The sequence below is a fragment of the Asterias rubens genome, chromosome 3 (assembly GCF_902459465.1).
Source record: "Asterias rubens chromosome 3, eAstRub1.3, whole genome shotgun sequence".
Classification (NCBI taxonomy): domain Eukaryota; kingdom Metazoa; phylum Echinodermata; class Asteroidea; order Forcipulatida; family Asteriidae; genus Asterias; species Asterias rubens.
In genome coordinates, this window is record NC_047064.1 from 11,259,471 (window position 1) to 11,277,036 (window position 17,566).

A 17,566-nucleotide genomic window follows, 5' to 3' on the forward strand; every position below is an offset into this window, starting at 1 on the left:
TGGCTGAATCCAGCATAGTTCAGAGTTGTGCAGAAACTGCAATACGTGTGTACATGCTTGTCATACATGTGTGAGCTTTTATACATGTTGCAAAGACACTGAAATAAAAGGGTGTACATCCACATGAGTAACCTTTATCTTATCGCAGAATGCATCTTAAACTTGACCTGTCGTATACATGTACATTTTTTCATGACATTGTTATACATGTACACTTCTGCGATCTTAACTTCAACAGTTTACATTCAGTTACTCTTTATAATGGCCTACATTTGTAATGGGTTACACTTACAACTGGTCTGAATTGATTGTAATGCCCTGGTGTGATCATCCATGTGTTATTGAAAAATCACATAGATGACTATTAAGGTAATAGAAAACAGTTCTTATATTGGGCAAATGACCTGCAACTAGAACAGGTACATGCACTTACATTCTGACTAGTATAAGAACAATCAATAAAGAGACATTTAGAAGGGTGTTGTTAGCCCAAAGCCAAGATTCCTTGAAACATTGTCTGGACACCTAACAAACAATAGAAACACCGATTCCCATCCCCCGCATTCTTGATCCGTCTGTGCATAAACCAAGTGTAGATGTATAGGTTGTTAACTACACACATGTCTAAAAACCGGGTCCCTGTTTGTGCATATTGTTGCCCTGGGTGTGCTGTCTGTCCACTGACTACTTGTTATTCACGCAATCCATTGGCAGGAAATTAATCCCCTCCTGGTTTTTTCTTTCTTTTCTTGCCCTGCAGGAAGTTGGCAGCATCATAGGGAAGGTGAGTGCCTCATGCCAAGCATTATTGGCTTTGTCTCCGCCCTCTCTGTGGCTCTCTTTTTGTATTTAAAGGGTGGGGGGTGGGGGCATGGTTTCATCTGCTCCATCAACATGTTTTGATTCAAATTGCTACTCATAAGTATTTGGCACCATTTTCTGTGTACAGAGTACACAACCAAACTACATATCTGTCATCTAGCCTACACCACCGTCGACTCTAGGAGGAAATTGCATACACGACTACAATTATGGCGTGTGGTTAACTTGTTCATCAAAATTTCAACAAATATATTCTGCTCTCTTCGTTTGTTTTTAATCAAAAGGAAAATGTAGCTCTATTAAAATTGTGGAAAATTAACTTCTGATAGGGTGCTTTGAATAGTTGAAGTTGAATCATGAATTCAAGTTAAGTAAGGAGCACTACAAAGGAACTCAGTTTTGTTGTATGGTCCTAATATAACTTAATTTGTATAAAGGAAGGCATGAGAGAGTGTGGTATGGTGATTGGCTGCATAGTGTGCCACGGCACTGTGTAAACCATTACATGATGCTATGTAAAAGGAGTAGGTCTCTTAGTTCAAACGTAGTCCCACATACCTTGGAGGTAAATACTGAATGTTGAAGCGCCTTGAGCGTCACTGAGTGATGAATATGAAAGCTATAGAATACACTTAAAATTCTATTAATATCTAATTTAACCACCAAAATTATGATTTCATTTTTTACTGTGACCATTATGGTTGCAATTGGTTTGCATGTTCCAAACTGCTCCAACAAGATGGCTGAAAGATTTTACCAACTTCCACTCAAACATGAGTGTCAATGAAAAGTATCACACCAAACCAAAATTTTACAATGTTTCCCATGTTAACTTAGAATGTAAAATTCTAAAGCAAAAAAACATGAATTTCTGTTTCTTAATCATTTTCCTGACATTTCTTCTGAAAATAAGGGGGCAAAAATAAACATGATTTGAAATGTCTGGACTTATGGTGATATTTGATATGGAAGGGCCTCTAAAGAGTTAAAATGAGTCATGTATGTAACAGGAATAGATACAGAATAGTTCGATAAGTAAAAATAGAAGACACATATTTTGTAAATGATGTTCCATTTACTTTCCTAACCTTAGCAGGTAGTGAACACAGACACTCCTATGAGTGCTCTTATTAGTTCCAATATGCAGTCAATTTCTTAAATACTTTTACATTTGCCCTAAAGGTGTTTTTTTAAGCACATGCCTCAAAGGGCTTTGAAGCTGCACAAAACAAAAAATGTTGACAACCTTTTAGCCACAATTTCCCTATTCCCACATGCTGCTCATTTATGTGGAAAACCCATATCCTAACTATGTAATGAATGATCTGTTCTTGAAGTCTCTATGTAAATTAACATTGAACTGGAGGGCTTTGATTATTTCAGAGAAACTTTACGATGAAATGTTTTCTTATCTGGATCACAAGAGAATGGTGCGTGACATGCTTGCAGAGTCGCCTTATTTCCAGCCATGTTTAAATGATTATATTGCCCAATGCTTATGAATTCACAGTCTTGCACCTTCAGGACAGAAAACTAGACATTTAATGCCAAGAGTTTGAGTCATTTTGAAGATCCTAAGTACCTGTTTTGATTGTTTTAATGCTTATTTGTTTGCTCTAGAAGTCTTATTCCGTTTAAGCTGCAATTTGCAATGCCCAATTTACGTCAGACTTAATTCTGTGCCACCCGGGAATACGTTTGTGTTGAAAACAGTCAGTCGTCTTTAGGTCAATCCCTATCCCTCCTCCCTCCTGAGAAGTGCATGGGATTGCATGAATTCCCTGAGTGGGACCAGTCCATTTCCAAGTAGAGGGGTGTTACGGTTGGTGGGGTGTTTGTGTAGTGGGTGCACCTGTTATTTTGCTAGAGTTTTCCACTGATTGGTTATTGTGCCAGACCACAGGTGATCTAGGGAAGGGGTGTCTGATTTCAATTGGCTGTTGGAAATTTGTCCTTTGTGAGGATGTTTTGGGGTCTCTTTGGGGATATTAGTATCTTATTTCTGACTGTGAAATATCTTGGGCCATGCCCAATCCTGACCCTAAAAACGAAGAGCGGCATTATTTTAGGCTCGGGAATCTAGGGCCAGGGCCAGACTGATTGAGAATAGCTGACTCAAACGAAAAATACTGCTCCACTTATTTACATTACTATACATTGTGTCCTTTTAAAAGAGAATCCATGTGGCACTGGTATTAATGAAATAGAGGGACGTTTTTGAATGGATTAGAGTGTTTGCTAGTGGCAGTCGTTGTGAAAAGTATTAAATCATAACATGTACTGGATGACTTCAATATTGGAGTCCTATACTAGAACCATTGCTACACCTGATATTTAATAGCCAGTGGATTGTCTGTTCTTGCCTTGTGGCTGCACAAATCATCACAATGAGATGTTTCCATATATGAGCAGCCATGGTCTTCATATTTATTATGACATAGTAGATGGTCATCAATCACATATTGCAAGCAGATTATTTGGCAAAGCAAAACTCCAGTCCTATAGGGCCTAATGGCAAGTTGAAAAGCCTCAATTTGCCTGTAGTTAGGTAGTGTGCCTCAGACATGTATTATTATGAGCTTTGAGCTTGTATTTGTGATATCCCAAATTGTAAACTGCCCTTTGTCATCTTTCGGTCTATGCTTAGATTTCTCAATTACTCTCTCTATTCCCCATCTTGCCTGTTTGTCGTGAGTTCTGATCATTATAATACACTCAGCACTCAGCACCCAGCAGCAAGTAATTGGAAGTAGGCTACTCACGCATCAATTCAATGACTTGCTACTTAATGAGTTTTGTGCTTTGCAGATGCTATGGGTACAACAGTATTGCAGATTTATTTATATTGGTAATGGAAAACCACAAAATAGAAATCATTAGCATATTCAACTGTGTGCATGTAGTACTCCTTGATATCAACCTCTATGAACAAGGTGTATAATAGGTGTATGGGATTCATCTTGGCAGGTCCACTTTTTGACCTCTATCCCAAGAAATCTGATTTAAGATAATTAGCTCTAGACTCTTCAGCCAATTTATTGTATGCTTAATGCAATGGAGTTTTTAATACTCGGTGAATGTAGGCACTTTGGCAGAGGCACAATGTACTTATTGTCTTTAATCACCAGCTTAAATTGCACAAAGCCAAATATTTTATCCCCAACTGCCATATGGTGATGTACATGTGGACATGTATGTGTTCTTGGTATTGAACTCCATTGACACAGCAACTCTTCTTGACTACACATGACTTTCAAGGAAACGTTGAATGTGTGAATGATCCACTGTTACTTATCTTCTCGTCTTAAATAACCTTTTCCTTCAGGAATTAATTTTCAAGGACAACGATTCTCAATCTATCTAATGATGACAATATGCATTTAAAGAGCATGTGTTTTATCTTTTACTAAAACATTAAAGATTGTAATAACAAACAAGTGGTTTGGGATCTTTATTATACAATAAGAATATTTTAAAGAATATTTAGTCTTCAACATAGAATTGCTTTAATAGTTAATGGGACAAAAACAAGAGAGTTATTTCTTTCTCACCCAACATTGAATATTAGTCAAACAGAGTGCTTGTGAATTTCTTTTAAAAAAAGCCCCAAATAGCAAATGAATTATATGATTTATTTGTATTCACCGCTCAAAAATTGTTAAGGAAAGTCAAATAACTAATAAATGGTCGTTGCTTAAACCGAAGGCCGAGTGTGGGAGTCCAAATAATGACATGATAGTGAAGCCCGGTTGATTGATGATAACACTACATAAGGTGAACTCAATGTGGAGTCTAGATTGTTGTCATCTAACCCCTATCATTCCTCTCAAGTGCTTTATCAAGAGACGGACCACACTCAAGAGGCTTGTTCACTCCACACTTTATATTGTTGGTCAAACAAAATAATTAAAGCTTGGGTTTTCTTTCATTTTTTAATCACAAAAACATTGCAATTTAGTCAAGTTTGATATGGATTTTGTGAGGAAATGTTTAGTTCACATAAGTGTACAATTCGGTCATATCTGTTTAATTTAGGGAGTTGTCAAAATTCAATTCAATTTTATTTATTTCATCAAGTAAAAAGTGAAAATTGTTATAACATTATGAAGATTAGTGTTTGACCCTTGTTCTTTTAGGATGGGTGTTGGGGATTGGCTGGCATTGGTGGATGTCTGACCATCAAAATGAAAATCACATTGTTGTGTGTGGACTCATTTGAGGGGATAAAAGGAAGACTTCAGTAGTTTCTGAGGGGAAAGACCACAAAAAAGCATAAGGATTTCCAAGCACCCTGGCAAGTGACATCCAGGAATCGTTATTGACTGAATATCTTTATACATAGGGCCTATGAAATAGATGCCTACTCAGCCACCTATTATGTAGTCTATCATTACACTACAAAGAATGTTTGAGTGAAAAGTAGGGGCCTACCTGTTGTGGTGAAAGTGAAAGGTAAATACTAAGGAGCCTCCTGTGGGAGGAATTGCCATCCCCTCCTCCATCAGCCTAAACTTCTCTGCAAGCGAGACCAAGATCTTACTGAGTTTTATCCGTTTACGTACAGTTTAGTCTTCAGCGACTATCATTCTAGTAGAATAGATGTAGTAATTTTTATTAGGAACAGAGACATTTATCGTTGGTTTTACCCTACCCTGGTGTGTGATTCAATGTTTTCCTGAGTACTGTGGGGGAGGGGGATCGACAGGCCTACTACTCTCAGAGATTGAAAGGAGTGTTCTATGCACTCTCTCATGAGATAGATGTCTTAACCACTAAACCATTGAGCATGCCCGGTGATGAGAGGCGCTTCTCAGATACCTGTGCATTTATTTTTGCGAGACTAAAAGAAAACTCTTCTTCTCAAGCCCAATGATGAACCAGTTAAGATAGGGATAGACCAGCATTATAAAGATTTGATTCTAAAGCAGACTTAACCAGCCAACCCATTCACCACCTGTTTGTTGGTTTACTACAAGACTAAACATGTATGTCAGCTGTGTAATCCATTTGACATTAATTTTTTTATTTAACAGCTCTTTTCGTTTTTGTTTGATTTTTAGAATGGAGAAACTGTCAAAAGATTCAGAGCAGAGGTGAGTGAAATATGTAAATAGTATTACAAACATCTGATCCTAGTCAAACACCATTACGAAACTGTGTTAGACCTGGGAGAAGGAACATATTAAGACTTGTTTACAGTGGAGAAAAAATTAGCTAAAGTAAAGTAATAAATAAATTTACAGCATATATTGCTCTTTGGATAGTATAACATTAGCTAGTTGAAAGCAAGCATGCACAAAGGATCACAATACCATGTATGCTTTGTCTCTTAGTTGGTTAGTGACAAAATGTGAGATGTTAAATGCACTGTTTATACTTGTAGATTGTGAGCAAGTCGCCAAGCTTTGCCTTCAAACCATTAATGTCATATACTTATTTATTGATTATCAATCAGTGCATTATGGTATGTGTTGGCCCCAAAAAAATAACATACATGTACCACTTAAGTGTTCTAAATTTTGCTTGAAGCATGTGACATTTCTACCATGTCTGTCAGTCTGATTTTGTACATTGACTTTGTGCATTGGTAGACTTTGGCATTTATTATATCAACACAGATCCCATCTCTGGAATGTTTATTCAAGTACATGAGGGGGTTTGGACGAGTAACAAACATTCCCACTTTACACACTTGCAATTTGGATAACATACTGGGGTGAATGTGCTATTATGAGGGTACTGCAAAGTCACTGTACAATCATTTATCTGGAGAGATTTGCAGCCAATAAAAAAGGAAGGTGGAAGTGTACGCAAGTAGTTGTTAGTTTGAGGATAACAACTTCTAAGAAAAATATATGGTTCTGAAGACCTACATAATTCTCATGACGATTAAAACACAATTAATTAATTTAACTATATGTTAAGTAGTTTATCTTGAATATGTTTTGACTTCTTTTATTTGATTTGATTTCAGAGTCGAGCACGTATTAACATCTCAGATAGCTCATGTCAAGAGAGAATTGTTACCATCACAGGCTCACCCGAGTCAATCAACGCAGCATTCTCACTAATAACAAATAAGTTTGAATTGGCAAGTATCTACTTTTGCATAATAAAACCACAGTGCGGCACTTATATGTAACCCATACTCTGTAGCCCATACTCTGTACCCAAATCTCTGTAGCTTGAACTCTATAGCCTAAACTCTGTAGCCCATTCTGTGTAGCCCAATTTCTGTGTAGCCCAAACTCTGCAGCCTGAACCTAAATGTAGCCCAAACTCTGTACACTAATGTAGCATGGGCTACATTGAGGTATAGAGGCAGGGTATAGTGGTGGGGATACATGTACCATAAGGACCTGGCTTATTCTATGTACAATGTATGTACTGGGGATACTGTACTGGACCTAGCTCATGTTAGTTACAGTATAGGGTAGGGGATACCAATAGTCTTGGGCTATATGTACGTGCTACACACACCTTTAGATTTAAACACAGTGTAAAATTTATCAATTGTGGAATTGTGTTCTTTTTTTAGACAGATGAATTTAGCTATCCAGTCATTAGAAACAAACTTGTGATGATTTTTTGGTAGGGGAAGAAGAAGAAAAACATACATAGACTTTCCCCAAACCATCTTGACTACATACTGATTTGGTGAAACATGAAATCAATGTAATGCCCACTGAAATAAGAGTAATTGGAAGTCGTAAAAGTAATATAACACAGAGTATCTGTACAAATATTTTGGGTCATATATTACTTTATTGCTACATTTTGTATATATCTTGTTTTGTGTCTGCTCATCATGGTGATAATGGTATGTTAGTTTGGACATGTACATGTCTGTATAGAGTTGTCCACTGCACTTACATAGAGTTTTATTTCATGGGATATTTAGATTCCTACTTAATTTCTAATCCCCCTTTAGGGTTCAAGGGACTTAATTGTCAGCCAAAGCTGCTTAAGGAGAATGTCATTAGTAGAGACGGGAGCATCAGACAAGATTAAAGTTTATAGCCCAAAGCTTTCAAATAATTCTGTTTAATTTATACTAAACCCCTTATGCCAATGCAGGATTTGTCCACCAATCCAAACAACAATACTCCTGGAGGTGCACCAAAGCCGCCAGTGACGTTGCGACTTATCGTCCCAGCTAGCCAATGTGGTTCACTTATCGGCAAAGCTGGCTCCAAAATTAAAGATATCAGAGAGGTAAGGATTACAAACTATGTACCACAGTAAATGTTTTCTGTTTCTTGGTTTGGTAGAGAGAGTGATAATGTCAATGATATTTGTGTAACGTCCTGAACTAAATGTCATGGCTCGGCTTACTGTAAGCAAAACAAATTCACAGGTAAGCATGGAATGATCCTTGCGCCTTTTGGTTCTTTATGTGACTAGGCATTCATTGCTTACACAGCTAGCGCACAGAAAATGAACACTAACCCTGTAGACTGAAAATGATGACTGTAAGAACAATGAAATGTAGCCTAGGACTTATCATTGTTTCATTACACCAGTGTGGACCTTCTTGTATGAATCCAATCGTTTCATTGGTCAGTACAACAGAAGTGTATTGTGTATTGAACCAATGGGAGACTTTGGAATACCAGGAGGAAGCAGACCTACATGTACCAGACAAATTTCAATCGTTTACGTAGCTCTGAGAATACGCACATTACGGAGAACAATGGATTTATCTGGCAAGTCTGCTGCCACCTAGCATCCCAAAAGTCCCGCATTCACCTGACGTCATCATCACAATTATCTTTGTTGCACCATTGAGGGATTCAATGTCTCTGTGTGTTATACAATACAATACTTGTAGGAGACACACTTACATTTTGAGTTAAAGACTACACACTTGCCTTGCATTGACTTCCAAAATGATAAACATGGCACAGTCATTGTAGCAGATACGATGTGTGCTTGAAGTGAACATGAACTGTGCAATGATAAAGGGTTTGAGAAGGGATGACACACCATCACAAATTTTATCACAATAGTATCTGAAGTTGGTAACTACTAAGCTTGGAAAACATAATGGTACAGAAAAATCATCTAGTTGAAAGCAAATCTATTACGCATTAAACATGTGTTAAAATTTGTTGTAAGGACTATAGATCCTGCACATCTTGTGAACTACAGGGCATGGAACTATTGCTCATGTTGCAATAGATAGTGTAAGTGACTTGCATGGGACTTGCTATATTCCCATTAGGGCTATGTAGGTTATTAGTTGTTTGTTTAGCCAAGGGTATCTAAACCTAACCTTTACTGAGGATTTCTACTGGGAAAAGTCTATCAATGCTGATGACGTGTTGAGACATTCATGGGTTAGAAGGGATTAAAGATGCCCAACTAACTATTTTGAGATAACTTCTAACAGTACATAGCTGATTTGATGAGTGCAAATCAGTTCATAGTTTTAGACTAATCAGGTCCCAATTTTATGGCTCAGTTTTCGGCCGAACTCTGCGTTTCAATCACCATTCTCCGCTTGCAGGAAAGCGCTTAATTTCTGCGCTAGCTGTGTAAGCAAAGATGCCTTGTAACGTGGAGTACACACAAAAAGCCAAAGTTTTTTGCAAGCCTGTGAAATGCCCATGACGTAAGCGCAGATTTCCCTGCTTCCGGCGAGAGCCAATTCAATGCTTACGGTAAGCAGAGCCATGAAATTGGGCCCTGCTTGATTCCTTGTATCATTCTGTGACCTGTTTTCCCCATTTTCGTGGTGCTAAATAGTTAACATAGTTTTTGTCTTTATCTCTGTCATGCTTTATCTAAAATGACAGTATGATAGGTTAACTACTCACTTTTCAAGATATTTGATTCAATAACCATCTTAGCTTCCTCAACCAGTGGCATATCCACCCTTGTTCTTGAACTGTTTGTGATTGGTTCTGTAATTAGTATATCAAAAAAGGTATCTAGAAAAAAGTTGACTCTGATATGAGTCATTTATAATTATCATTGTAGTCACTCACTTGGTTGCTATGGACCCCAGTATTTGCACTTAATTGCCAAAAACTTGATCTACTGTACAACTGGTATTTGCGATAAACATTAAAAATATAAATGAATGTGAAACTGTTAGAAGATTTTGTTTAAAAAAGAAAATGTTTTTACAGTTTTTCTGAAAGTAAGGCACCACAGTGGCGCTTGAAACCAGGTGCAGACTGCTGCCTATCCTTCAAGATTTCCCCCCAAATCATGTTTATTACCACAACACCCTGTTTACAACAAGGAAAGACTGAAATGTTTGCTAAAAATGTCATTTATTTTGACCATGCTTTTTGTTTGACATGCCATGAAAACCTTCCCAAATTCTGCCTAGAAACTAAAAGCTGCAGACCAGACCTAAGGATTGGATCAAAGCACCATTTTTAAGTGGCACTATTGATCAAACAGCTGGCGTAACCGTTCAGCACACTAATTGAGTTTTGTACGGCGAGTTGTCATTGGTTAATGAAATAATGGGAATATGGCAGCAGCTGGCTGTAGGCAAACAACCCCGCCATTTGGATGGACCTGGATACACTGCACAGTTCTACCACTTGATTTTGCTTAATTTTAAATTACAGTCAAATCATAAAATGGTTTCCAGTCGAGCTTGATTGTCGTGCACTCAAGTGGAGAGTGTGAAAATAACTATATCCATTCTACTTTATTTCATACTTCTATGGCTGTGATTAATTAGGTATACCTATGAAAATAAAATGAATAAGGACAGTTAAATTCTGGAGTAAAAATGTCATACATGTATGTGAGCCTGATGGTGTTTAATTTGTTACAATGTTGGTTCTCATTGGTTCAAATCTCCTCCTTTTGGTTACATGTACGCCACACCTAAAAACTCTCCTGCTGAGCCAGGATATGGAATCCTCCTCCAGTACTGTCTGCTGATTCTATCAGTTGTTAGTGTCCATAAAACTAAACGAGAACAAAGATAACGTTGGCATAAATAAGAATTGTCATTGGTTAAACAGTCATTTCCTACCCCAAAGATAGCCAATATTAGGACATAGCTTTAATTTTAGAGGCATAGAGTATTTTGAAGTCACACATTATAGCATAAATATGCATGTTTATGTACGTACTGTTTTCGGTTGAAAAAGATACTGTCTTCATTAGGAGGAAAAGGCAGCTTCAGATGTCAGTCAAACTGAATTGCTCATGAGGTTAAAGAAGACACCCTATTTACACATGAGAACCTAATATGATTTAATTTCTTAATGTATGAATGAATGAATGAATGAATGAATGAATGGTGGTTTCTAAGAATATTGAGGATGAGTCAAGTCTTCTTTTCTTTCTTTAAAATCCTTGAGTACATGTCATTGTAACCCAACTCTGGTTTAGTTTACAGCATCATCATTTCTTCTTTCTTAATACAAACAGTCAACCCTCAAGCGGGTGATATCTTGTAGGTTGCTTTGCGATCAGAGTTTACATTGTTTGCATGTATATTACACATGTTGACATCTCCTCATGTTTTTAATGTTGCTGATGCAGAGTTGTTTCAAAGTCCATTCCTATCAACATTTTCTCATTTACGGGTTATTTTTTTAGAGGTAAAATTTCAAAATGCCTAAAATTGAAGATGTTTGAAGTGCAATAGAGTGGGTCCATAGCAGCCATGTTGGTTATGAAATGTGTTGCTGGGCATGTATAGAATTATGGCGTACATGACTAGAAGAGGTTAACAGTGATGGAGAATAGTCCTTGATTAAACATTAACCATAAAATGACAGAAATGTAATTATGAATGTACTTTTCTTTGAGCCTGAGGTTCATATCTAAGTTGTTGAGTTAGTCATGTCAACATTATTGTTAATCAGATTCATCATTCATACATGATTAAACCCAATTACTTCACAAGACATGTTATACAAACTATGGTTTGCATTAAACGTACAGTATGTCACAAATCTACTAATTGGTATGTATGTAGCTTCAGCTGGCAAAATGTGAGAACATGTCGTTAATTGAGCTAGGACGTGAATTTAGTGTTACTAAGTATGTTGGTCAAATTTTTTGTGGTGTGTGTGTGTGTGAGCGTGTCTATTTTGAGGTCACAAATTTGCAATGAATAATCCGTACTAGTTGACTTGTGCTCAAGTTCTGAGAAATATTCACTGCGAAAACAGCCCTGTGATGTCAAAATTTGTATTGCATTCGCAGGGAGTGTGATCAGGGCTTAAGTTGATCATTCTAAACTAAAATGTGGACTTGACCCATCCATGGATCAGATGTGTCCGTTGAATGCCCATTAATAATCAAAGATTGCCTTTTAATGACAAATCAGCTGTAATATTTATTGATATTTGTTTGTGCCTACAGTCAACAGGGGCGTCAATACAAGTTGCCAGTGAGATGCTACCTAGCTCAACAGAGAGAGCTGTTACTATTTCAGGAACACCAGAAGCAATAACTAAGGCGGTACATCATGTCTGTCGTGTTATGCTGGAGGTAAGTTAATCTCTCATCAAGGCTTGCCACTGGATATTTATTTAGAAGATTGTTATTGAGGTCACAAGAGATCACATTACTTAACGGCAGTGGACACTATTGGTAATTGTCAAAGACTAGCCTTCACAGTTGGTGTATCTCAACATATGCATAAAATAACAAACCTGTGAACATTTGAGCTCAATCGGTCGGCAAAGTTGCAAGATAATAATGAAAGAAAAACACCCTTGTCACACGAACGTGTGTGCATTCAACTGCTTGATTTCGAGACCTCAAATTCTACACCTGAGGTCTCGAAATCAAATTCGTGGAAAATTACTTCTTTCTCGAAAACTACGTCACTTCAGAGGGAGCCGTTTCTCACAATGTTTTATACAATCAACCTATCCCCATTACTCGTTACCAAGTAAGGTGTTATGCTAATAATTAATTTGAGTAATTATCAATAGTGTCCTTTGCCGTTAATGAAGATCTTGGGAGTTGAGAAAAGCTATATTGTTATTCAGTTGGAATTCGAACCCACGACCTTTGCAATTATAGAGCAGTGTCTGCCAACTAGACCACCAAGATTGCCCAGTGCCTGGGAAATTACTGAGTAAACTAATACGCATCAATGGTCAATGGTTCATACTTCCTGCTAATGTGAAACGAATTTCGATGTCACAGGGCTACCCTCGCAGCGAATGTTTTGCAGGAGTTAAGCACATTTCAACTTTTGCGCTTTGTTTGTTGCGAGTGGGTGACGTCAAATTAGTGATGCATTCACATTTGCATTCGCAGGAAATATGAACTGGGCTTAACAAAAACAGCCAGCTTCAAAATTACTGTGAGTTTGTTGCTGTAATTTGGATATTGGACCTGATACGGTAATGTGTTTATGTTTAATGTTTACAGTCACCACCCAAAGGAGCTACTATCCCATATAGACCCAAGCAGACAGCAACTCCTATCATCTTTGCAGGGGGTCAGGTATGTCTGTTCATTCTTTTTATATCTGTCATGACAACAACCCCTCAACAAGTTATGTGGGTCTTAAAAGTGCAACATTTCATCAATCTGTTGAGCACCAAACAATGCCTGGCACGAAACACTCTGCAATCTGCTATCTATATTGTTGAGCACCAAACAATGCCTGGCATGAAACACTCTGCAATCTGCAATCTATATTGTATGTGAACAGGGTAAATGGTTCACTATCCCGGTGTTCTTAATAGCTAAGCACAAGGCAATTTTAAACGAACCATTATACCAATCATCAACATAACTTGCGTTGAGTCCATGCCCTACTTATTTTCAAGTTCAGATTGAGTAGGAAACACATCATGTACAATGTATTGACCCCTTGCACGCGCGTCACACATGGCGACTGATCCGCTTACCATGTTGGTGGGCAAGTAAGGTTTATGTGTATTAATGCCGCGTCGCCTAATACGCGCACTTTCACTGCATAACGCACATCATAGTATTATATATAAAAACTAACAGTGAAATTGCCCACCAGTATGGCGCATTCAAGATTTGTTTGATGATGTCAGGTGAAATGGGTCAATACACAATGCACAATGTTGATGCTCAGCCACTGTGGTGCACATGCACATTCAGCAATCGTGAAAGTAACAGTGGTACAGTAAGTGGGAATTTGACCACAAACACACTCCACTCAGGTGGTACAATGCACACAAAATGTTTCCGTTCTCAGTATCTGTCAGAAGCAGAAGTTGACTTGTTTATCATGTCATTGAGTACTCGGGTGTAACTTCGTTCAGACACTTGTTCTGTTTAGTTCATGCAACGACTCATTGGCATTGGCTACAATCATAGCACATCAAAAGCTGGTAGTGGAAAAACAAAACTGATAGTGTTGTTAAATTTTGTCAGGGTACTTTTGGGGTCGAATTTCACAATCTTTTGAATGATGTACAAGGTTTATTAAAACTCATGCTACTGCATTATTATCAAAGCTACATCATTTCTTAGATATCTAGCTGTATTCAAGTTATGAATATTTTGCATCATGATCTTTTCATCCTGCCAACATTTACAATCACGAATGTAGTTTTTATTTTTATTTTTTATTATTTTTTATTATAAAAGATATCGCCTAACATCACAAGGCCGGACGGCCACTTCAAGGTGAGGGTTACACTTAATTGATTTGGGCTATAAACCCAAATTATCAGCCAACAGGGCATGCTGCTACCTACTCATGGGGCTGAAACAGGGGCTTGATCCCCCTACACGTATGTACACTGTAGGCATGGGTATCATCAACTATGAGCCTGGCTGGTAGAGCAGGATGCACTACCTACCCAACTTTTTACCAAGGAATAATGGTTAATTGCCTTGCTCGAGTGCACAAGTGTCATGACTGGGATTGGACGCCACACTCTGCTGCTGACAACACCAGAGCCTGGGTCTTGTGAAATTAGACTGCTCGACCACGACACACCGCAGTTATCTGCAACAGTGTTTAAGAAAAAACCAGATACATCTTGATAGCTTCAACTGTTGAGAAGATGCAACAAAATCAAACAGCGATTTTCAAAATGGTTTTCCTTCATATAAAGGCCCCTGACATGTTTGGTAATTGTCAAAGGCCAGTATTCTCACTTGGTGTATCCCAACTAATGCATAAAATAACAAACCTGTGAAAGTTTGGACTCAATTAGTCATCAAAGTTGCAAGAGAATAATGAAAGAAAAAACACCTTTATTTGCTCAAGCTTTTGTGCTTTCAGATGCCTAGTAAAAGTCATCTGGCTTGAAGTCTTTTATTATTTGATTTTATCTTTTCTTTTTTTGAGAAAAAGGTAATAACCTCTTTCTCAAAAACTTTGTTACCTCATCAGAGAAGAGCCGTTTCTCAATGTTTTATGCTTTCCATTGCTCGTTACCGAGTAAGGTTTTATGCTCATTTTGAGTAATTACCAATAGTGTCCAGTGCTTTAATCTTACTTACACCAGTTTTTCAGCAGAGATGCCTGGTACCTTTTGATATTCATCGGTTGGTTAATTTCCATACCCTAATCTATGCAACATATAACATTTCTTACTTGAGTTAAATTTCATATTTTTCTGAACAGGCATATGCAGTGCATGGGAATTATGCTGTACCACAACCAGATATGGGAAACCAGGTAAGCTTCAAGCATCATTGGAGGTCAATGGACTTTTATGTGTATTTTCTCTTAACCATTGGAGGAGTTCAACCATTGTTCACTTCAAAACAACCAAGGCCTTACCTTCCCTGAACAAATATTGGTGTGCGTTTATCACCCATTCTAATATTTTTGTGTGAACATTTTGTAAACCCGAACGAGTTGCAACATGGTGATGGAAACTAATCAATTAAACAGATATCTTCACCCTTTGGTTCTTTTCATGCAGTTCATTTGTTTCTTGAATTGATTTAAATGAATGTATTATGCAATAGTTTTTTGGGGGTCAAACTTCTCTGGAGTTAAGATTTTTAAATCATGATTAACATACATGGGGTGGGGGTTGATTTCTTGGCAATGCCCATCGTTTTGTTTTTTCTTGATGCAGAGTTCATAAGGGATTATCTGCATTGAAATTCAAGTCAGTTATCAGACTTGTTCATAAAGCTGGGTTTTCTTTTGCTTGGGTTAAAGCAGTTGTTTATATTGCTTTCAGCTGTGTCAAGTTCATCTGATCCACCATTGGCACTTAATAAAACAACTTATCGTGAAATGGAGACTAATTACCCCCTTCTGACCACTCCTGTCTTTCCTGCACACTAAGATGTTTCACAACTCTGCAAATTGTGTTTTTTGCGCATTGCTTTTTGTAAAGGCACTCCATTTACAGTCAAAGTACAAGATATTACTGTCTAAAAACATACCCAGTTTTATGGCATAAATAGTTAGAAATTGTTGATTATATCTCAGCACTAGAGCGCAATTGACATGTCATATGCAGTGTAATACCACAAAACACAGTAGTAAAGATATGTTTAATGAATAGCTATTCTTAGAGTATGCGCAATGTATGATTAATCAGGACCTTTGCTTACTCCGTTACAACATGAAATTTAGCCTGCACTACTTTTCAATATGGTAAAGTTAGATGGAGCATTATCATTGAAGAGTCTACTAAACAGATCTACAACTGAACATGATGTAAACAATTTCTCAAGAATTGATAACCAGTTTTGTTTCATTTGAAACATACTGACTTTACAAACGTAATACTCTGCAACTCTCTGCTTTTCAACTCTATGATATTATTCATCAGTTCCCTCCAACCTGTAAACCTGCACACCGGAGAAGAGAAATCACCTGACCTATAACCTCTGACCTTTCATCCCTTTCGGTTTGTTTGTTATTTGTTTCAGTTAACCAAGCTGCAACAATATGCCATGCAACACACCACCACCCCCTTCACTATCCCAGGGCAGTCCCATTTTCCTGCAGGTATGTCGAAATATCTTTCCCCTTCCCCTCTCTGCATTGTTGCAATGAAGTCTACCCATCCTAAGACTCCCAATTCCATTTTGACATTTCATTAGTAAGATGTTGTCGTTTATGTTTCTTTTATTTTCTGGTTAGATTAAAATGTACATGAACATAAATCACCCTTGGTTTGTGTGTGTGGATTTGTTCTAATATACATGTAAGAAACTTAAACAATATTTAAAATTGACACGGTCAGTTTCCCTTGTGGTTTATATTGATATCTGAAACAAAAAGTCGCATCCCCTTAAGGTGATCCCCTGGCTGCCGCTTCCCAGGTTGTATCGTAATTTGGGTGTGATCCCTAGCTACACGGCAGTTAACGGTTGTATGGCTTCTGACTGGCACCCCCGAACAAAGATATTGACTAAATAGGGACACCGCCAATTTAGGGTTAGATAGCTCAGTTGGTAGAGCGCCGGCACGTTAATCTGGAGGTTGATGTTTCGAATCCCACTATAGTCATTTTTTTGGTACAGTATATCTGCTTTTTAGTTTTAACAGTATACCAAAACTTATAAACAGTTTTGAATGTCAACAGTATGTTCAGTATGTAACTCATTTAGTGGTTACTTCTTTGCAAGGAATCAGTGAGGTTGTATTACACTCCACAGGAATAAAGACATTTGGAAATTGAACAAATGTTTAAGCAGTTTATCTTGACTTTGCTATGTTGATGTTAGTGTTGTTGTTTATAACCAATGCCCATGGAGATATAGTTTTCCCCACATTGCTTACAGTTCTGCCATCGATTTCACCAAACTCTTCCTAACTTAGGATTAATCTTGGGACTTCGGA

At 37.6% G+C, this 17,566-nt stretch overlaps 1 protein-coding gene across 6 annotated transcripts in view; it reads left to right on the plus strand.

The window, feature by feature from the left end:
- LOC117287869 (poly(rC)-binding protein 3-like) overlaps positions 1–17,566 on the plus strand; it is an 89,946-nt gene that overhangs the window by 54,871 nt on the left and 17,509 nt on the right. For all 6 annotated transcript variants that reach the window (XM_033768440.1, XM_033768435.1, XM_033768437.1 and 3 more), the window contains 8 exons: positions 761–784; positions 5,883–5,915; positions 6,797–6,913; positions 7,900–8,037; positions 12,169–12,297; positions 13,192–13,266; positions 15,380–15,433; positions 16,651–16,729. In XM_033768440.1, the coding sequence (XP_033624331.1) occupies positions 761–784; positions 5,883–5,915; positions 6,797–6,913; positions 7,900–8,037; positions 12,169–12,297; positions 13,192–13,266; positions 15,380–15,433; positions 16,651–16,729 (649 nt within the window). The remainder of the gene's footprint in view (positions 1–760; positions 785–5,882; positions 5,916–6,796; positions 6,914–7,899; positions 8,038–12,168; positions 12,298–13,191; positions 13,267–15,379; positions 15,434–16,650; positions 16,730–17,566) is intronic.